Here is a 22077-nt window from a genome sequence, read left to right as displayed (position 1 = left end):
CTGTCCCAATACATCTCACGGCAGCTGGTTTTGAATATGTTGGCTTTGGCACCATCCACCCCAATACTCCAAATGTCAGCTGTGACTGCCACCATCTTGGCGGATGTGTGACGCCTGAGGGTCACTGTAGAATTTTTTATGTGCCCTCACTCACCCCCTCCCATTAAGAGTGCGTACCCCTCAAAGTTCCTTGTTGGGAACATGCAATACATTCCCATACCAATCATCACATGCTGAACCACGAAGGCCACTAAACTAAATTCTTCCCCTTCTACCACCATGGAGAGAATTTTATTCAGGTAATTTTTTGTGAAGATGCTAAGGGAAGAAACTAAACTAGCTTAATGGTGTTTAAAAATGAATTTCCCATTGGATCATTTTTGATCCTCCTTAAGTCTTCGAAATATAAGTCTTAGAAATATTGAAAAGGACCTTATTTAAATAATCTGTGGTTAAATCCTACCTTCCATAAAATATAATACTTTTATTTCCTTTTGCTGCTAGTTTTAAACTAGGCTGAGCAACAGACGTATATTCAGGAGTTAACCAAGTACATTCTGGTCAGCTATATTTCTAGTTTTAAAATCTTCTTGCCACATCATTATTATTGATGATATTACACTTGTCAACTGCAACTATATCTGATCATGACAACTAGGAGAATCATACAAGTCAGCCAAATTCATCCATTTTTCCTTCCTGCCTTCTTCCTTCCATCCTCCCATCCTCCCATCCTCCCTTGCTTCCTCCCTTCTTTTTCTAGTCATTTATTCATCCATCTATCCATTACTTAAAAAAAACAACTATCTTCCCAACTTAGGTACCAGGGATACAGTTTCCAGACCTCAAAGAGTTCACTGTCTAGTGGAGGAAGCAAACATGTAAGACATGATGTCAACGTGTGCTATGTGCTGACCAGAGAGAAGAGGAAGCATCCCTATGAGACCCTTTATGCTATGAGATCACAAAAAAGAGGTTCTGCAGGGGCAGTGGGAGGAGGGGAGGTGTAGCGGGAGGTTTTAGGCAAGGTATGACTAAGGAGGCAAATTATGAGTCCTACAATTAATGGGACGATAGCCCTGCCAATAAAAATGTTGCTAAGATTGATTGTATACACACACGCACACATACACAGACACACACACACACAATCCCTAGGTTTTTCATTCATGGAAATCATATTTAAAAGGACATCGTGGTCCTGGCCGGTTTGGCTCGGTGGTGAGAGCGTCAGCCTGTGGACGGAAGGGTCCTGGGCTCGATTCCCGTAAAGGGCGTGTAATGCCAAAATTGAGAAATGTCAAAATTGGGGGCAGCCTTCCTGAGGAAGGATTCAGCATCCCACAAATCACAGATATCCTCAACATTGTGCCAGAAAAGCCACGGCATCAACGATAGCCACTGCAATTTAAAAATCACAGACAATGCTTCCTGGTCTTAAAAGTGGGCAGACATAAAATCAGAGATGGAATTTGGCAGCTGGATGGCAGCCCACTGGATCCATCCCGTCACAGATGAAGACCAAGGAGCTAACTACTTTCCCGTGGCCTCTCAGCAGACAGTGGCAAAGCCAGATAGACCTCCTAACTCCTGGTCCAGCGTTCCTCCCTCTGTTCCTAAAATACAGGAAAATGCGACAAAACTGTATAAAATTCACACAAAGCTTATCTGGCTGTACTAAGACGAGAAATGAAATCGTGTTTGCCTTCTTAGCATTTAAAACACTGAGAATATTGGAAGGTGCCACCTCTTTATAAAAGCTATCTGAGGTGCTTCCCCTTCCGCTTGACAACTGTCCTGGAAGTTGGTGGAGGCACTCAGGATGGTTCCAGACACCTTCAGCACCTCTGCTGGGCCACCGCCTCGGGGCTTTGTTGATAACTATCAGTCTATCCACTACTAGAGCTTAAACTTACAAACATGAAAAACCCCATAAAACCACAGTTGCTCATCTGACGTCTTCTATGAGGGCCAGGAACACAAAATACCAAATAAACTGGTTACAACGTGAAGGAAACACACCACGAAGTGAACACAAGTCATGCTGAAGAACAGATGCAGGACAAGGTGCAAGAGAAATCCAGAGGGAAGGAATCCTGTAGATGGAAGTTCCCCGAGAGATGTAGGAATTGAGCCACATCTTTTGTTGTTGTTAATCCAAACCAGACCATATTTTTCCCATTGATTTTAAGAGAGAGTAGAAGGGAGGGAGGAAGGGGAGAGAGAGAATGAGAGGAGAGAGATGGATGTGAGAGAGACACATCGACTGGTTGCCTCCTGCACACACTCCAGCCGGGGTGGGTGATTGAACCTGCAACCCAGGTACATGCCCTTGACTGGGAAGCGAACCCCGGGACCCTCAGTCCACAGGCTGAGCAACACCAGCCAGGGCTTGAGCCACATCTTAAAGAATGAGGAGCAGAGAAACAGGAATTACATTCCAGGCAGAGGAAACAATCAACAACGGCTAAATGAGTGCAGGTGACTCAGAAATAACGTGGAAAGCAGCAGGAAAAGGACTTCCTTAGCAGTAAGATGAATGGGAGGCCACAGGTTACGCAGAATGCATCCAGAGTCCCATGGACTTCGGACGTCAGAGTTTTGGGTTGATCCTCTAGGCCAATGAACTCAACCATGTTATCTTGAGTCACCAATGTCAGGTGAGCTGAAAGTACTTTGTTAATAAATAACAAGGCACTGAAGTGAAGGTCTTACAAAACGGAGTAGACTATGGGTGGTTCTACCCCTGTCCCCTGGGGTCTTATCACTTGTAGTCTGCACAGGCTGCAATTCGATCCCCATCTTTTGCTGAAGGACTTTTCCCTGCAGGCCAGCAAAGTGCCAAAGAATCAAGCTCCTGACAGCTCCGGAGCAGCCCTCAGCCAGTGAGGATGCAACCGGTGCACAATGACCTCAGCGCCCTCGCCTACTGCGTGACGACGCTGAAGTACACGTTCCGGTTCTAAGCCCGGGCTGCCCAATGTGGTGGCCAGTGGTCACCTATGGCTTTGAGCACTTGAAGTGTGGTAGGTCTGCATTAGGTGTGAAATGCACATCAGCTTTCTAAGGCTTAGCACAATAAAACAAGAAAGGATGCAAAAAAACATCTCAATCATTGTTTTAATATTAATTACACGTTTACCTGACTTTTTGCTATGCTATTTTTGCTATCTATAAAAATTTGTTTTACAAGTTTCACTTTAATGTTTCAATGTGGCCACCAGAAAATTATAAATTGCCTATGTGGTTTGTAGTATGTGTGTACTGGTCAGGACTCTCTAAGACTCTCAGTAAATTCTATGTATTTTGCTTTTAACAATACAATATGTTTGATTTGTGATTAATCTCCGATGGTACATGTTTGCTCATGTTACTTGCAAAGGAGAGGTCGAGGGGAAATAAAACAAATTTGAGTAAATATAAAATTGGTAATATTTAGCCTCGCAAACTCACCTGCTTGTGACATGCAGTAATGAATACTGTGCAATGTCACAAAAGAAGAAGCGGACCACATGTGTGCCTGTCTTCCCCACAAAGTAATTTTGAGTTTCACCAACATCTTATGCCCAAAGTGGTTCACTGTGCAAATAAACCTCACTGGTGAGGGAGGCATTTATGTGCGGCCTGCAGTCATCGGGTGAGGGCTGCTGTGGGGAAGGGAGGGCGTCGTTCCCAGCACCTCTGCCTGGTGGGCAGGGCAGCCAGAGAGGCCGTTACTGAAGCTGAGCACCAGGCCTGCACACAGGGTAGAAGGGACACTCACAGCGCTGACCGTGCCCGCTGCAGGGGCCTATGAACGGGAGATGAGCTTGATGAAGGGGAGAAAGAGCCAGCCAGGGAGGCCCGTAGCAGGCAGATCAGCACAGTTAGTCCTGTTATCTCTAAATGTCTGGAAGGGGCCCACGGCCCTGGAGACACCCCACCACCCCTTGTGAGCCACATCCTGGTCACTTCCCTTCTTTAGCAACTGTCAGAAAGATCCTTCCCAAGTGCCACGGTCTCCGTATCTACTGATGGTTCCAGCCCCCTCGGGCCTCATGGTCCTGTCACATGTCGGTGTGGGCGACCAAACACACCCCTGACCCAGGGCTGACTGCCCGTGGGTTACACAGGGGTGCTGTCCTGGTTGTGCATGGCTGCCAAGGGCTCTTAAAGGCAGGTGTGCCCAGGCCATGAGGAGGTTGTTAATCATTCTGAATGTTAAAACAGGGCATCACAAGGTAGGACATAGGACAGTACCCTTGCTGAATCTGAGGGGTACATATATTGCGCTTCTATCATGCAATCCATTTTAGAGAGAACGATCAGGGATAAATTCAAGAAGCAATGGACGGCAGCGAACACAACCTCTGAGCCCCTCTCTGAAGGATATGTACTCAGTAAGGAACTGCCCTCGGCTTCCCAACATAGGAAGGCAGCTGTCGATACGCACAATGTTGTGGAGTTTATTCCACAGCCTCTGTTCACCTCCCCGGGCTGGGAGCTTGTGCAATCAAGCCCATTGCTTGCATCTGAGAGCTGCCCCTAAGCCCCCTGGAGTCCTCACAGGAGCAACTGCATTCCAAGAGCCACACTCAAGGCCTCTCCCCCCCTGACACAGCGAGCTCCTCTTTACAGAAAATCAGTGCTCTGGACCAACAATAGAAAGACCCCTTCTCAAAGCCCCAGCGTTTCTACACCTCCAAGGAATGCAGCTGCCGATGCCAGCCTTTAGAGGCAAGATGCCAGGGTGATGCCCTCACCCAATTCTGCACACGTGAGTGTCACACATGAGGGTTAGCACCGTGTTTTCAGATTCTCAGTCCCTGTCTCTCAGTTTGCAATCAGCTGGAGAGGCTCTCCTCCCCCCAAGACACAGTCACTCTCCTGTGACAGAACTCTGGACAAGGGAGCCTTGAAGTCCAGCTCGAGACTACAAAGGAGTCAGCTCTCATGGAATGTTCCAGAATAAGCTCCGAAATTTCTCTTTCCTACAAGGATAGGAAACTGTTTTGTCTTGCTGGCTCATTTCAGCGAGTAACTGCCTATTCCTTTGCATTGCCATAGATCTTCCTGATAAATTATTTAGAATCCAAATACCTATTTTTCACTGCTATAAAAAAATCACAAAGTCTCCTGATTTATAAGGTTTTAGTTACTGTGGCAAAAAAAGATATCCCTTCCGTGTGTGTGTGTGTGTGTGTGTGTATGTGTGTGTGTTTTAACAAAAACATTTTTGGTTTAAAAAAAGCACCAAAAGATATCCAAACAGGATATTGCACCAAAAGGTGCGATACTAAATATACATGAACAATGAAATCTAATCTTAGTTTAGCCTTTAATAGACTCTAGAGCAGTGATGACAAACCTTTTGAGCTCGGCGTGTCAGCATTTTGAAAAACCCTTACTTAACTCTGGTGCCGTGTCACATATAGAAATTTTTTGATATTTGCAACCATAGTAAAACAAAGACTTATATTTTTGATATTTATTTTATATATTTAAATGCCATTTAACAAAGAAAAATCAACCAAAAAAATGAGTTCACGTGTCACCTCTGACACGCGTGTCATAGGTTCGCCATCACTGCTCTAGAGTGACGGGAGTTGTTTCTTCTGCCCAGCGCTCAGTCTTGTCCTGTGGGTATCCTATGGCCCCTGTGGTTTACAGCCTCAGCCCTGAGCCGCCTGCTCTACACCATCCCATGTCCCTCACGCTGACTCACTCAGGATCCTCTCACCGCACACCCCGCGATACGTTTCACTTCCTTCAATGCTCAGCGCCACATCTGGACCAGATTGCTTCGCAGGTGTTCCCACCCTCCCTCTGCCTCTGCGCAGCCTCCCCTCCTGCCTTTGGTTTCCCTGGCAACCCCCTCCCCGACGACTGGCTGGACTTGAGCTGGACCCCTGGGTCGATGTGCTTACACGGCATGTCCCAGATCTCCACCAGCATCTACTGGGTACTTGTCTACTTTCCAATACACTTTTTAAAAAAACCTAAATAGCAACAGTTTCATTAATTGAGTTCTGCTTTCATTTTAAATATGCTTTAATACTCATATTGTTCATGCCCTTAAATACTGCCTCAACCACTAATTGGACTATACGTGTGCATGGATGTAGGTTTTAATCTTTTCCAACAGTGGGTTATTAAAGCCCTGTGGTTGGAGAGGGGCTTCACCTCTCACTGTGCTTTATAAACCCCTTCGAATCATGCAACACAGACCCACGCGGTTATTAACTCCAGAGAGGAATCCCCAGGCCCCGCTGGAAGGCACGTCCATTAAGGTTTACAGCGGGGCAGGGAAATGATGCCTGGGCCTGGACTTCTGGTTGGAAAAGCACTTCCACAGAGCCAGAAATACCTCTATTGCCCTCCTATGTACCCACCTGGGCCAGTTTTATAACCATCAGGAGAGAAAAGCATTTACTAAGGTGGTCTGCGCCAAAATAGTGGTTTCCCAAGCAACACTCAGATAATGAACGTGTGTTACTTTAAAACAGTAATACACCCAATATCCTCGCTGACATCACTCGCATGAATCTGGCCCGGGGCCTGGCTCATTTACTAACTCATGCAGGGACAGGACCAGTCCTCGATTCAGAGGCCCTCCTCCTCCGAGGGGGCACACGAGGAGCCAGAGGGCCCCCCCTGCCCCTCCAGGCAGCGCCGGCTCCTGCCTCCTGCCCCATCTGTTTCACTGTGAAGAGAACTGCTGGTTCCCAGCAAACAGAGGCATTCCAATCCTCATCAGCCTTTACTTTAGGGGTAGTTTCCGGAATCACTAAATCTTAGGAACATCTGGAACAAATCAGCGAGGTTCACTCACTGTAACAACTGGATTAAAGGCAGAGAATACTCGGGCGGCGGAGGAATTCCCCAGATCTGGGGGCTGTGCAGGGGCCTGACGTCATGAGACAGGGATGGTGTGCAGCGATGTATGGCTTGGCCCAGCAGTGGCGCGGCGCCACCGATGTCTCACATGAGCCGCCCGCTCAACGGGGCCACTACGCACTCCAAATGCAAGGAGGTGGGGGCGGGATGCACACCTCCCAGACCCCGGCAGGCCAGACAACTCAAGAGAACCAAGTGAGCATGACTCCCGTGGTCCCCCGACCCTAATTCCAGCTCCACAATCAAATGAGGGATGTACATGGTCACAGACAATAAAATGTACTGAGATGACAACGGTCCCTGGATTTGGGACCGTTTTCTCCTGTGAGGTGAGCAGCCACAGGGACCACGGGCAGCAGCTCTTTCCTCCTGGGTCTGGAGGCCGTGAAGGTAGAAACAGGGATGCACACGCCACACGCAGAACCTCAAACCACCACGAAGGGGCCCATCCGCCCATCAAGTGGTGCCTCGTTCACCACGGGCCCCGTTTCTCTGATTCGGGCCCGAAGCGCTCATTTTCTTGAGCTCATCAAAGCTCTGCTGAGCAGTCACCTGTGTCTTTAATGAATAATAAGCCACGAGCAAGAGATAAATGGTCATTTCCTGATCAGTGTACTACAGACCCTGGGAGCCACAGAGGCAGGAAAACGCGACAACAGCCTTATTATGAAGTCTCAGCTCTGAACGTCATGGCAGAAATCTTTCGTCTACTCCAGTAGGCGGAGCAAAATGTCGGTTTCCCCAATGTGCACCTTTTCCCATACTCGGGGGAAACTTCTAGAACGGGGGTTTTTAACCTGTGTGTTGTGCCACCGGATACTCTACGCAGCCTAGTAGAGTGAATGGACCCCTTCTCTAAGTATTGCTTTTAAATGCATACATTGAAAAACAGGATAACCAAGAAACCAATCACAGAAAATACAACGATAATTATATTTTTCAATGTGTGGTATAGCAATATGTGCTGTTTTTTAAATAGCACTGACTAAGATTGGGCGGCAGATCGAAAAACTACCCTAACTGTGAAGTCAGGACAGATGTAAATGATAGTTAGAAATCTCTGTCATACGGCAAGTCGATATGAAAACATCAGTGATTTCTGTGGGTGACAGTCACAGGTCCTGCAAATATCCCTACGCTTTGCCGTCTACATGTGTAACTGAATAAGATGCGAAGTTCCAATTGTAAGTCAATGCAAACGAGGATGCGATTGTTTTCTGATCCAAGTTCACAGGCGCCATGAATTCTATGCACAGACCGCGAGGGGACAGGGACCCATGAAGGACCTCTCTCCTCCGGGAAGGTGAGGGACTGTGCAATGATGGGAAGAACAGGCCACGTGACGGAGGGCGAGGCTGGGACAGCGCGCTCAGCCTCACACCGGGAGGAAAGGGAAGAACAGCCTTTCCGCAAGGTGTGTGAGAAGATGCTCTGCTTTCATTCATCTCAACTCCACCGTCCCTGGGCCAACAGTGAGCCATCTTCAAACCTGGGGACGTTGGTCGGGCAGGTACGAGAATGAGAATCTTCTCCTTGCTTAGGAGGGTACGTTGTGTTTTCCACACCAGAAAAAAAAAAATGAGAAATTTTAAATGTTGTGGTTTTTTTTTAAAGAAACGCAACTGTAGACTGAAACAGTGGCATTCGCCTCTTGTTCAGGTCTCATTATCACAGAAAACATTCTCAAAAAAGAGCCCCGAGTCCCTGGCCAGGAAGGCTGCCTACTCCGCCCGAGCATCCGTGCTCCCTGAGGCCCTGAGGACAGAGCTGGCTCTTGGTTGCACCGGGAGGACACTCAGTGAAAGGCATCCCTCACATGGCTGCCCGCCCCCCTGGTGTCCCTTGTGTCTGGATAGCCCTCTCTTTTTGTTGTTGTTAATCCTCACCTAAGGATGTTTTTCCATTGATTTTTAGAGAGAGTGTGAGAGAGAGAGAGAGAGAGAGAGAGAGAGAGAGAGAGAGATATGAGAGAGAGACATCAATTGGCTGCCTCCCGCACGTGCCCTGACCCGGGTGGGGGATCTAGCCTGCAAACCTGATACATGCTCTTGACCAGAATCGAACCTGGGGCCCTTCAGTCCATGGACCTACACTCTAGCTACTGAGCCAAACTGGCGAGGGCTAGATAGCCCTCTGTTAAAAGCAAGTCCCGGGGAAGAAGCAACCAGCAGTAACCCTCACCACCTACAGGGTCCTCCTCCACATCACTCAAGGCCTGGTCTTGAAAAAGCCCAACTCCCTCCAATTTCAAGTGAGCAGATACAAAGCCCACCAGCAACTGTCTCTCCCCTCCCCCCTTTCCTCCCCCCCCCCCCCCCCCCCCCCCCGCCACCAAGTTAATATCCAATAAATACTGGATTTGGTTTCCTTTTGAAACTCTGCCCTAAAAAGAAATGAGATTGCTGGCCAGCAGATCGGAGAACAAACAAGTACATATATGTGAGGTCTGATTTGCCAGGGTCTCAGGTCGGGTCCCCTGGAAGCACCTGCGACAAGGATTCGGGTGGGTGATGGGGAGATGCCGTGAGGAGCTGGGGGTGAGGCAAGCAGTGGGGCGGGGACGGGCTGCTCACGTCTGTGGTCCCCGCAGAGTCTGCTTGGCCTGATTCACACCAGGGCTCTGCAGCACGAGCCACGGCAGGGAATTACCCGCACGGACACAAGGGGGCTGGCTTTTGTCGCCCCAATCGGTCAGTCACTGGCTGAGGGCTGCCGGGAGCGGGTGTAACCTCCCAGGCAGGAGGGCTCCCATGAGCTGAGGGCCATTCTCCAGACCAGAGGTGGGACAGCTGTGAGCCCTTAGCAGCCAACATTTACACAGCTGGGCACGTGGCTCCTGCACAGCCACGGGAGTGGGGTGTGGCAGCAACAGCATCCACCAGGCCTCGTCATTATCGGATCAAGATCACATGGAATGGCCCTCGCCGGTTTGGCTCAGTGGATAGAGCATCGACCTGTGGACTGAAGGGTCCCGGGTTCGATTCTGGTCAAGGGCACATGCCCGGGTTGCAGGTTCGATCCCCAGTAGGGCGCGTGCAGGAGGCAGCCTATCAATGATTCTCTCTCATCATTGACTCGTCTCTCTCTCTCTCTCTCTCTCTCTCCCACCCCCTTCCTCTCTGAAATCAATAAAAATATATTTAAAAAAGCAAAAGATCACCTGGAATGGAGTCACCGGAGAAGGCTCTTAATATCTACAAGTTCCTTACATGGTCCTGCCCTCTCAGGGCAACAGCAATAGACTGTGACCTGCGGGCAGTTCATGGTATTCCTGAGTCTCAGCTTTGGCTCAGGGGGAAGTGACCACTGGGGACAAAGCAAAAGGACCCTCCCTCCTTGGCCACAGCTGTCCTGGGCTTTTCATCTGGGAAGAGCAGCAGGGCCGCCTTCCAATCGCCCGAGGTGACGTCAGGTGGCTCAGAGCACACTGGGGAGAGAAGCTAACGGGAGGGTGTGTGCGTGGCAACGAGAAAGAACTGGTGTGGAGGAAGGTTTACCTCCGGAAACCAAACCGCTGTGCATCTTCGGAATTTGGCTTTTCTTACAGTAACTAAGTCTCTGGTGGGATGGGCGAGTCTAGTGTTAGTGGCAAGAGACCAACAGCCCAGCCACACAGAGTAAACTGTGAGAATCTTAGCAAAGACGCAGCGCATGGCTCCCCGCCTTGAAAATGAAGTGACTTCCCTAAGGGAAAAAGTCAGTTCCCATGGTGATGGCTCACTGTCCGCAGCCTCACATTGAGGCCGGGAGGCTGTTCAGGACATCAGATCATCCCTGAGATAGGAAGGCATTTTCTAAATGGGAGGGAGAGACAGGCCAGGTTCCCCAAGCTGCCACGGCTCTTTATTTATTTGTTTCTTTGTTTCTAAATATTTTTTGTTGATTTTTAGAGAGAGAGGAAGGGAGAGGGAGAGAGAGAAACATCGATGTGAAAGTAAAACATTGATTGGTGGCTTCCTACACGCCCTCTAAAGGGAGAGAGCCCACAACCCAGGCATGCGCCCTGACCAAGAATCCAACTGGTAACCTTTTGGTGCACAAGATGATGCCTAACCACTGAACCACACCAGCCAGGGCCACCACGGCTACTTAAAGACAGAGACCATGGTCTAATGGCTGGAACATTGGACTGGGACTCAGGAACCCCCCGGCAGGTGTTTTTCCGGCCACCGCCATTTAACTTCCTTGCTGACCTCAGATAAGGGAGCCCAATCCCTGCCTGTCAGCGCCCTGTTCTGCACCTGAAATGCCACGGCTCCGAGTGCATGCGCGAAAACCACCCACCAGCCACGAGGAACCCGTGAGCTGGGTGGGCCTGGTTCGTCCTGCCTGTGTTCCTCTGTAGGACCATGGACGCGTGTCTCAGAGCCACACAGTCAGCATCTGTGCTCATCCCCGGGCGGAGCTGGAGCCAGGGCTCCAAAGAAACACAGCTGTGTGGCTCAGCTCCACCCAGGTCCCTCCCAGGATGACGGAGGGGTCAGAGGTCTTATCCTCTCTGCCTCCGACGCCCTGTGGACACAGCCCTCAGCTGCTGTCCTCGGGAAAACGGGACACAGCTCCCAGCCCCAGGCTTGGCTCCTGGGTTTGCTCTCAAGCCAAATGCCCTTCGCTGTGTGGGCAATGCGTGGCTCTGCCTGGTAAGGAAGGGGAAAAGGAACAAGATGCAGACCATGGGAGAGTGTTGGCTGTTTGGCAAAACGTGGGGAGAAAGCATTCCCAGGAAGTTCATGGGAGAAAGTCTTGGTGTCAAAAGGTGATATAACACTCTTGTTGGAAATTCCAGAATAAACTCATCAACTGAGATTCTTTGAGAAAGTGGATGTAGCAGCAATTACAAAAGCCAGCTGCCTCCAATCAACAAACTTCTTTTGCTTCCCCCCGCCTTCCCCCCCCCCATCCCCCGCCAGATCTGGAATAGAAAGTGAAGAAATGAAGAAATAAATAAATCACATGGCTAATATTCTGGCAAGGTTTCTGATCAGTTCCCTCTCACCTTCCTTCTTTCTTTTAATAATAACAATAATAATAATAATAATAATAATAAATTTTTATTGATATCAGAGATGAAGGGAGAGGGGGGGAGAGAGAGAGAGAGAGAGAGAGAGAGAGAGAGAGAGAGAGAGAAACATCAATGAGAGAGAGCCATCGATCGCCTGCTTCCTGCATGCCCCACACTGGGGATCAAGCCCACAATCCAGGCATGTGCCCTGACGGAATTGAACCGTGACCTCCTTGTTCATAGGCCGATGCTCAATCACTGAGCCACGCCAGCTGACCAAGGAAACTCTTAATATGACAGCCCACAAGCACATGGTCAAATCTGAGACCCTCCAAGGAGAGGAAAATTCAACCTACATGGATTCAGAATGCAATGACTCCTGCAGGGACCACCATTAACAGGACAGGACTGGCGGCCAACATCTCCAGAGAGAAAAGCCACGAAGCAGGTCCCCAAAGGTCAGACAGCACATCAGGGGCCATCAAGCTCCCCTCTGCACTGAGGCTACTCACACAGGAGAGGACTTCCCCCCAAGGTCCCCAGCCTTGGTACTTCTGGTCTAGAACCAGCTGCTATCAGAACCCAACAGCAATGGCGAGATGGACATTTCCAGCTTTAATCCCGCCTCCCCCCACCCTCACTTTATAAGGGGCTGCTCTTCTTTCTCCCACTCTACAGATGAGGAAACAGAGGCCCAGAGAGGTTAAGCAGCTTGCCCAAGGCTGCACAGCTGGTAAGACACACCGGGTGTTTATGGATACTGAGGACCCTATAGGGTACCGAGTGCACGTAGGTGCTCAGTGAACAGGGGTCTCTTCCCCTTCATAAAACAAGACAACTTCTACCCCACACGATGCAGTTAGCGATTCTGGCTACTTTGCCACTTTTGAGACGGAGAACAATTTGTTTCAAATTCTGAAGAGCTCTCTGAGCTCAGTGATCCTCCTCTTGAAGGCCGGTCTTTCGTGGACAAAGCTACCCAACTACCGGGCAAGGGTTCTGGGAAATTCACTCGACTCCCCCACCCTGACCGCGATAATAGCATTAGTAAGGCTATAGCCATAGGACCATTATATGTGGCCGCTAGACGGTTCTTCTAAGGACATAAATATTCTACCGTGTCTTTTCACCGCCCCTAAGGGTGCTTTCATTATTGTAGTTGGCTAGCCAGAAGGCACTGAAACGTTCCACTGGTCTCCTATGGGAGGCATCAAAAAAGAAATTTTTTTTTTTAGCTCCACTGTCATACTCTATATTTCTTTTTCTTTATCCTAATCGCACGTGATGCATTCTTAGGAACTGTGAGTATCCAGACAGACAAAACAAAATGTCGCGGCATCATTTTACAAATGGAAATTTCAGTCCTGTTTAATAAAAACTACCTGTACAGCTTCATCCCTATTCCTGGGCGTTGCTGGATATGGCATGTTTTGGAACTGGACTCAAGACCATTAACGATCGTGAACTTTTAATTAAAGAGTTGACTGCTTTAGGAGACAACAGGCCAGCCAGAATTCATACTCTCTGGAGAGAAAAATAAAAACATCCACAGTCACAGAGAGCCTTTCCTGGCTCGATCCCGGGCCTTCTGGTCACCCAATCACTCGGGCTGTCTTTCCCTCGGTCTTCCCAAGACAACGGCTCCTCAGTCTGGTGGGAATTTGGCTGCTTCCAGTTACATAAAATACCTTGTACTGTACCGTCTACCACTCATTGGGGGGATCTTATCCATTGCCCCTTTGCTTCAAGTTTTCAGTACTGTAAGTCACAGCGAACATGAGAGCTAGGTTCTAAAGACAGCACGAAAGGCAAAAAATGTGTCCAAACGGCCTTGGGGAGGCACCGTGGTGGAAATCAACACAACATCTCTCGTAAGCCCCGCCCCGCCAAGGGTGCTCCTGCACCGAGACCAAGGCCACTCCGTGGACCTGAGCCAGGGATGTAGGAACTAAGATGGATGGAGAGTAGCTGACTCCACACTCCAGCTGGAACACACTTTCACTGAGTGGAACAGAGGACCACACGATCCATACCATCCTCTCATTCTCCCCCTCTCTCTGTCTTCTCTCCTCTCCCTCCTTCTCCCTCCGTCTCTTCTTCCCTGCCTTCCTCTCATTCTCCCCCTCTCTCTGTCTTCTCTCCTCTCCCTCCTTCTCCCTCCGTCTCTTCTTCCATACCATCCTCTCATTCTCCCCCTCTCTCTATCTTCTCTCCTCTCCCTCCTTCTCCCTCCGTCTCTTCTTCCCTGCCTTCCTCTCATTCTCCCCCTCTCTCTATCTTCTCTCCTCTCTCTCCTTCTCCCTCCGTCTCTTCTTCCCTGCCTTCCTCTCATTCTCCCCCTCTCTCTATCTTCTCTCCTCTCTCTCCTTCTCCCTCCGTCTCTTCTGCTTCCCTGCCTTCCTCTCTCCCTCTCCCTCCCCCCCTTTCCCCAGGATGCCTGTCTCCTCCTCATTCCCCTTCATTCCTCTTCTTGGAAGCTGCTCCATGGCCCTGTAATGACCCATTCAGCTCTCTGAGCACTGAGCAGGTGGTGCCCCCAGCACCAGGTTTCCTTACGTGCTAGGGAAGATAGCATTACTGGTCCCAATTCTCCATCCCTTCTATTCTTGTGCCCTTGGCTGTGTGCCTCTTCAGTTCCTCTCACTAAAGGCTCAGAGCATACTTTCCTGTCCCATGACTTCGAGTTTGGCCATGGACTCATGGTGACCAATAGGGTGAGGTTGAGGTAAGGATGCACATTCTGAGCCCAGCTCTCAAGAGGTGTGGAATGTTTCTGCTTGCCCTCCAGCACCATTGCCATGTCAGGAGAAGAATAAGCCCAGGCCAGCCCACTGGTCCCTACAGGACAATGAAAGACACATGAACAAGAGCTGGCCTGGGTCACCTATGTCTGGCTGAGGTCAACCCCACTGTCTGCTGAACCGCAGATGCATGAGCAAGTCAGCCAAGATCCAGCTGAATCCAGCCAACCCTCAGCTGACCTGCAGGACCTTGAGAATAAGTGACTGCTCTTTCAAACCACTGAGTTTTGAGGTGGTTTGTTATGCTGCATATTCGGTGGCTACCGCTAGCTGATACATTATCGATGACTGGACCCACAGAGCAGAACTGGTTCAGACCAACACTCTGAAGAGGCAAAGTTGTGGAAGTGGAGGCAGCTTTAGGCATAAGGTAGCTTACTGATCACCAGTCTTGGGTTTTACATGGTAATATATGAAAAACACAATTCAATAGAGATTTGATCATTCATTACTGGGCAGCAAGAACATCCAGACTTTCCTAATATTTTACCTTGGAACAAGTGAGCATTCCCCCACCACAGGAAGTTCTCTATAATCCAAACTAAATGTCCAACATTTACAGTCTGCCTCAAAACAAAACAAGTCCCTATATTTTGTTTCCTGTTACTTTTTCCCTAAAACACTTTTTGGAAGACCTATTTAAAACTAAACGTAATGACCTGATAAGTTATGAAAGCTTCTTTAGATTTGGTTTCTTTAATAATCCGAGGAGGCCCTTCTTACTAATGTCAAAAATTTCCAAGACCCACGTCATCAGGTTGAAGTAATTGTCTAAGTTTGGCAAAGCATGCGGTACTTTAATCTATCACTCTTGTCCCAAGTCAAAGTAATGCTAATTAATATTTAAGCGGTTCAGGGGAGTATTTGTGTGTGTGTGTGTGTGTGTGTATTGGGGGATTACATCACCTTTCGCCCAATAAATGCAAACAAAAGGCAAAGAATCTCAGTATTTCTTTCCTTTGATGAATAATACATTTATCATCATAACTGTCCTAGTGTATTCACTGGTTCATGAGGGGATATTTCATTCCACCCACACTTAACTCTCACAGATTCAAACAAAGGACACGGTACGGCATTTCAGAGGACAACTATCAAAGCGGATGATGATTTTTGAGAAATGGTCATAAATCATATGGAAGGGCTTTCTGGCCCCAAGGCTAAAGCAATCTTTCAGAAGGAACTGTCTGGAAAGGAAACCATTCTCTGAAGTGTGGCTAAGGGATTCAAGGCCAGCGCCTTCATCCTTGGAGAAGTCTGAAATGCAGGGTTGGCGAAGAGGAAGCGGGAGGGTGTGTGCGGTTCACCTCTAGCCGGGGGACTCGGGGACTGTGGGAGGAAACCCTGAAACAACAGAGACTGGCTGCTCACTTGGACCAGGACAGCCTGCCCCCCTCCTGCCACAGAACCACTGATTGTTGTTAAAGCAGACGCCACTGCCAAGTGAGGGGAGGCGGGTAGGAAAAAGAACCTTTATATAACGATCGGTCCAATCACAGGAGTTGTCCCAAACAGTTAAATATTGGCAACTTCATATGGTTCAACTTAATACAGCGAGTAAACAGAAAATATCCGCGCCCCCCCATCCACACACACACACAAACACGAGTACTCACAGAAATTAGAAATACAGGCTAAATTGTGAGATATGTGGAATTGCAAACAAAAACCAAACTCCTCCTCCTCCTTCCCCAAATAATAGCTGTTGTTAAAACTATTGTATAACATACATTTTTTTTTTAAACCACAAAATAGCATTGCAACCCACCACTTCTATTTATCCTCTTTGATGGGGCGGAAATCTGCACATTGAGGCTTTGGGCCTGGAGTCAAGACAAAGGAACTTTCCAGAACAATGTTGTGAAAGGAGCACTGACTTACCTGGACAGCAACAATTGGCCCTGAAGCTGCAGGTCAGCGGCACAGTCCTCCGAACGGCAATTCCTTTCAAAAACGGTCTGTGAGAGACACAACAGGAGGGTTGGAACAGGAGTTAGTGGCAAGTAAGTGAGTAACAGCCCAATACCTTCTTCCCGACCAGCCGGAATTCTGCCGTGAGCCTTTCAAGCCCTTGACGCCCCGGAAGCCAGCTCCCGGTTCGGGGAGGGCTCCTTCTCAGGCTCCAGGGAAACCCACATCAGCGTGGTCTGGCCTGCTGAGGGTATTCCTTCCTGGACTCCTTTTCAGTCTGTTCGAGGGCTTCTTTGAGTAGTTTGCTCAACAAGGGTACAAGGTAGAGTCCTTCCCACCTTTGAGAATCTCTCTACGGCCCTCAGGTGTGAGTGAATAACAGTTGAGTCAGGAATCCTCAGATGATTGTCTGCTCATTCCCCTCTGTTTACCATCTTGGGGAGCCAGCAAATCTCTATTTGAGACCGTCCCTGGGGGCAGACCCTGACTCTACAGGGCCGCCATGACTTAATCCACACCATCCACATTTCAATGCGGACTCGACACCTTTTAGTTGAAGAACATAAGGCATTTAGGTCCTAACGTTATCTGGCCACGTGACTTAAAGAGCTTCAATAAAAGAGGTGAGGCGCTCTGTGCGGAGCTACCACACAGGTATGCAGAGGTTAAAACTCAGCTCTGCTTCCTGGGCTGGGCCTCGCTCTCCCTCTCAGAATCTTTCTTCCCCTCCAACTGAGCCAACATCTGGAAGACACATGGAGGAAGGTCATTAAATTATCTTAAACAAAAGTATTAATCAGGAGAAGGAGAATAAGCAAGGCTCACTCTCCCACAATTTTTCTCAGGCTCCCGGACAATCTTCCCAGTATTTTCCTTGCATTTTAATTTCAACCAAAGAATCGCCTGGTTAAAACGAAAATAATGACACCCCTCCCCTCGCCCCCCCGAATCCCTCCCTATTGAGTCCTGCTCTCCAGGGTCAACCAGTATTATCCATGTCCACTTTGTGTTTCATTTGGTGATTATGTCCTTATCTCTAAAAAAATATGCGGGTGCTACCACTTCTTGATTGATCAGATTTGGACATTATCGGAGAGAATTCCTGCCAGGATAGACAAGTTATCTCACTTCCACAAAGGACCCTCCCACCCACCTTTCCTAATTTTAACAGGCAAATCATTACCCTTAGCGACTCCACTGCAGTGACTCTCAAGCATGACTGCAGCAGAATTACCTGCTCAGCTGGTTAAAACACAGGTTGCTGGGACACACCCATGAACATCTAATCCAATGGGTCAGGGGTGGGGCCCGAGAACGTTCATTTCTCAGAAGATCCCAAGTGCCCGCACTTTGAGCAGCACTGCTCTGCTGGTGACCTCTGCAGTTTTAAGGAATAAACAACTATCTCTTGTTTCACCAAGTTTTACAATACCTCTTGGCTCACCAATTTAGAACATTAAGATATTGAGAGAACTTCTGTAATTCTAATTTTACCTCTACACAGTCAACTTTAATGACATTTACACTCCATCCTATAACCATTGTCTTCTAATCCTTCTACTACATTTTCGGCTCTGCAACCATATTATTCATTTTCAAGAACGCTTTCCTTATTCTCTGGGTGGAATATATTCTTAAATCTCTTTATGTGTATTACATAGTGTTTAGGTTGGTTTTAAATTTTGTATAATCACTTCTATTCCCTAAATAGTTTCTTTCCTTCTAATCAGTTATTCTGCGGGTTTATTTCTTTCATATAACATTTCTCCCCAATCTCAGGTTTCCTTGGTTGTTCATTCATATTTAAGAACAGGTAACAGGGCGGATTGGAAACTGAGGGAGTGTTTGGGCGGATGGTGGGAGCGGAAGCTAGCGCATGCCTTTGGAGAAATGCCAGAAGTAAGGCTGATCCTCTGGGAAACCACACTATCTCGCAAGCAGTTTATTCAATTCTGGTTTTGTTTTTTTATTAAAGCCTCACCTGAGGACATGCTTAGAGAGAGGAAGGGAGAAGGAGAGAGAGGAAAGCGGGGGAGGGGGGTGGTAATTGGGAAAGATTGATCAATTGCCTTCCGTATCCTCCCCAACCGGGGATCAAACCGTCAACCTTTTAGTGCATGGGACGCCGCTCAACCAACTGAGCCACTCCGGATTCAGTTCTTTAGAAAAGAAAATGCCTAGTTGCTGCTATTCTGCATGTGGGGGCATGGGGAGGGGTGGAAAGCCAACCCTTCCACATACCAACCTTCACTCAACAGCCCTTCCCTGCTTTCAGCCCCATCCTACTGGCCTGGCCGTGGCTGCAGCCTCGCTGGGTGCACGGGTGGGTCGACAGGCACCCAGCCTCTGTGTGTGGTGCAAGGTTCACCCACCGACACGCTCCCATCTTATTTACTCACTAAAAAAAATGACAGACTTCCTCACCGACTGATTCCCCTCCCCCTGCAGTATTCCTTCACCTCCCTGTTCGGATTCACTCATTCATACTCGTCCCAATGGGTCTCAGAAAGCACAGACATAGATACCTATGCTTGGCCGACCATCTTGCACCAGAAGTGTCCAAGAATACCATTTTCATACTGATCTGTCTCTGTCCCCGGCTTTGATGAGGATGCTTAACTCCAAAGATGCCGGGAGGGGCTGTGAGATGCTCTTCCCTGAAGGCCTGCTCCGAGCCACTGAGGGATCTGGCCAATGAGAGCTGGGTTCCCCGGGGGAAGGTAAGCCCAGGGGAGCAAGATGCTGGACAGAGTAGATGGCACCTCACTGGGGTCATTTCAGAGACATAACAAGCACCCTGTACCCTGGAATGATTCCCCTGAGTTTGGACCACTCCTGTAACACAGGTTTATTAGGCCAGCGGGATTCCACCTCCGAGAGCAGAGTAATACTAGGACTAGGGACTAGTTACCTAGAAATTAACTCTGACTTCCTGTTGGGAGGTGACACCAAGCTCTACACCTTGGTCAAGGTGAAGTCATCAGCTTCCTGCCCTGCCTCTTTATCTTGTTTTGCTCTCCTCTTCTCCTCACCTTCTTCATGCCTCTCCTTCACCCCAACTCTCCGACTCTGCCCCACCCCCACCTAAGCCCCAGTGTCCTCCTGGTCTCTCCCCTCCATCTCCCAGAACCTGCCCCAAGTATCAATGACCAGCAGGACATACTGGCCACCTCCAGGGCACTTGTGTTTTGAAAGAAGTTCATGTTTGAATTCAAAACAAGCATTCAAAAGGGCGCTGTCGCCAACAGGCTGTGGGTATACGGGCGGTGGGCACTGCGAGCCCTGCCCAGTTCCCTTCCTAGCTGCTGCCCCCCAAACCCCCAGCGGATGGGAGTGTGGGCAGCAAGTGGCGCCCATCTGCATGCTTCTCCAGAGCCCTGTCCTCAGCTGAGGGGGCCTCCTTCAAGGAGGGTTCCACTCCGCCACCACCCCCATTGGCGGCCAGCCAGTGGCTGACTAACAGGGGTAACCGAGGGCCAGCCCCTTGCCTCAAGCAGAGGACAGCTCCGGTGTAATGTATGTTCCAGAGTTTCCCACCTCGGGCCAAGGCTAGACTTGAGCTGAAGCCACATCCTCACTCAGTCCCTTCCCCTTCCCTCATTCCCTCACAGTTCCTCCCATAGCCTCACTAGACCAGATGCTCCCCAATCCGTCTTGGGCTCTGTTTCTGGGGAACCCAACCCAAGACCACATGGGAGAGACACTGGGAGGAAAATAGGATGCCTTTAAAAAATCACCACTTAACTGGACACCCGGCCGGACATCTCGAACCCCAAACACCTCTCTGTGGTTCTGTGTACAACCCCTAATATGCAGAGTGTGGCCCAATGGTCTGCGTGCTTTCCCACCAAGCTCAGCGCAGCCAGAAGAACCGTGGAGGGTGGGCCGGCGGGTGGTTCCACAGCTTGGCCCCCACCCGGTGCAGGAGTCTGGTTGAGCCCCAAAGGCAGTTTTGTCTGACGTTCCCCAGGCCCTGGGCCAGAGGCAACGTTGGGTGTTAAAGAAAGATTTAAAACAAGCTGGCATCACAGAGTCCTTGCATGCTTCCTGCTCAGTAGTCAGCCCTGCACATCTCAGATGGCTCAGGGCAGGCCGGCCAGTGCTGCTGCGTGCAGTGAGCTCGCAGGCTCATCGGGCTTCATGTGGCCACATCACTCAGAAGCTCCTCCACCCAACGGCACATCGTGGAATCCGATGAGCGTCGCACGGGGTGGGTGGCCCCCCTGCACTCACGGGCGCTGGCTCCCAGAGACACCTGGGTCGGGCATTTTTAATCCAACCACCAATTCTAGCAAGACGAGGTTCTCCCTTCTCCACCCCACTCGCTCCCCACCAGTAAAACACGAATGGAGCCCCTACTGTGTGCCTATCTGAGCTCTGGAAACAGTCTAGTTCAGGGGCCAGGGGGTCAGCTCATGACCTCTAAGGGATTATAGTTTCCTAACTGCCTGAGAACAGCCTCAATGCGTTTCCAACCACGCGGTTGTGAGAAGCAACACCCCAAATCACAAATTTCATCTGTTTGCCGATGAGGAAAGGGAGGCCCAGAGAGGGGGGTGTGCCTTGGCCTCGGTCCTGTCCCCCAGGCAGCCAGGGGGACATAGACCTGTCACATAGACCTGCCCCCTGGGCTCCCGGTTGTGGGCTTTGAGGTTCTGACCTGGTTCTTCTGGGCGATCTTCTGTCCCTTCTTCCAGCGCAGCACGGGTGTCAGAGCCGGCAGTTCCCGCTCCTCCTCTCCGCTCACATGCGGCCCCAGGCTGTAGGCGGCTTCGAACACGATGGGGCTGATGACGTCCTGCACCCTCCGCTGCAACAATAAACACAACACACCCGTGAGCGGTGAAGCCGGCTGGCATTTGCGGAGCGTTTCACGGTTTACAAAGGCCTTCCTCGTGGCCTGCCCCTTGGGACCCTCACCACCGCCGCTGTGAGGTGGGATTTCACTGTCTTCACATTTGTGATGGGGTCACTGCGGCCCAGAACAATGAAGGTCTTGTCCAGGGTCTCTCTGCTAACGAGCGGGGGCCCCTCCACTCTACCGTGCTTGGCGCGCAGTCACCGTCTCCTGAGCATATGGAAGGCATTACCTTACTCATCTTCCAAGCATCCCTGGAGCTGGCAGCATGGGCGGGCGGGGAGCATCTGCCCGCGCCCTGCAGCGCTCGCCCCTCGCGTCCCTGCTGTCTGGCTGATCAAAGCTCCTCTGAGTCGAGATAAATACGGATTCTCCCCAGAGCTAGTCCTCAATGGAGCTGGAAGAAAAGCCTGACTTCGGGCCTGTGTTCTTTCCCTGGGAGCCCAAGGACATTAGGAGCCCAGGGAATGCGAGGTTGATAGTCACGTAAGGAAAGCAGAGGCAGGGAAGAGAGGAAAGCAGACATACAGTGGACACCTATGAGAGGCCAAGCACGGTGCTGGGTGTTCTAGAATGATGAGCGACACGCCCAAACCCTGTGAGCTAGGGCTCATTATCCTCCGTCTATA

General features: G+C 49.8%; 1 protein-coding gene across 1 annotated transcript in view; it reads right to left on the bottom strand.

Annotated features, from left to right (window-relative positions):
* ITGA9 (integrin subunit alpha 9) overlaps positions 1-22077 on the bottom strand; it is a 270400-nt gene that overhangs the window by 109402 nt on the left and 138921 nt on the right. Inside the window, exons 16-17 of the mRNA XM_036333155.1 lie at positions 21251-21400; positions 16561-16637 (exon numbers count right to left, since the gene is read on the bottom strand). Of these exons, the coding sequence (XP_036189048.1) occupies positions 16561-16637; positions 21251-21400 (227 nt within the window). The remainder of the gene's footprint in view (positions 1-16560; positions 16638-21250; positions 21401-22077) is intronic.

Source organism: Myotis myotis, unplaced genomic scaffold, assembly GCF_014108235.1.
Source record: "Myotis myotis isolate mMyoMyo1 unplaced genomic scaffold, mMyoMyo1.p scaffold_m19_p_13, whole genome shotgun sequence".
Lineage (NCBI taxonomy): Eukaryota > Metazoa > Chordata > Mammalia > Chiroptera > Vespertilionidae > Myotis > Myotis myotis.
The sequence above is the reverse complement of the archived record's forward strand: the minus strand, read 5'-3'. Positions and strand labels throughout refer to the sequence as shown.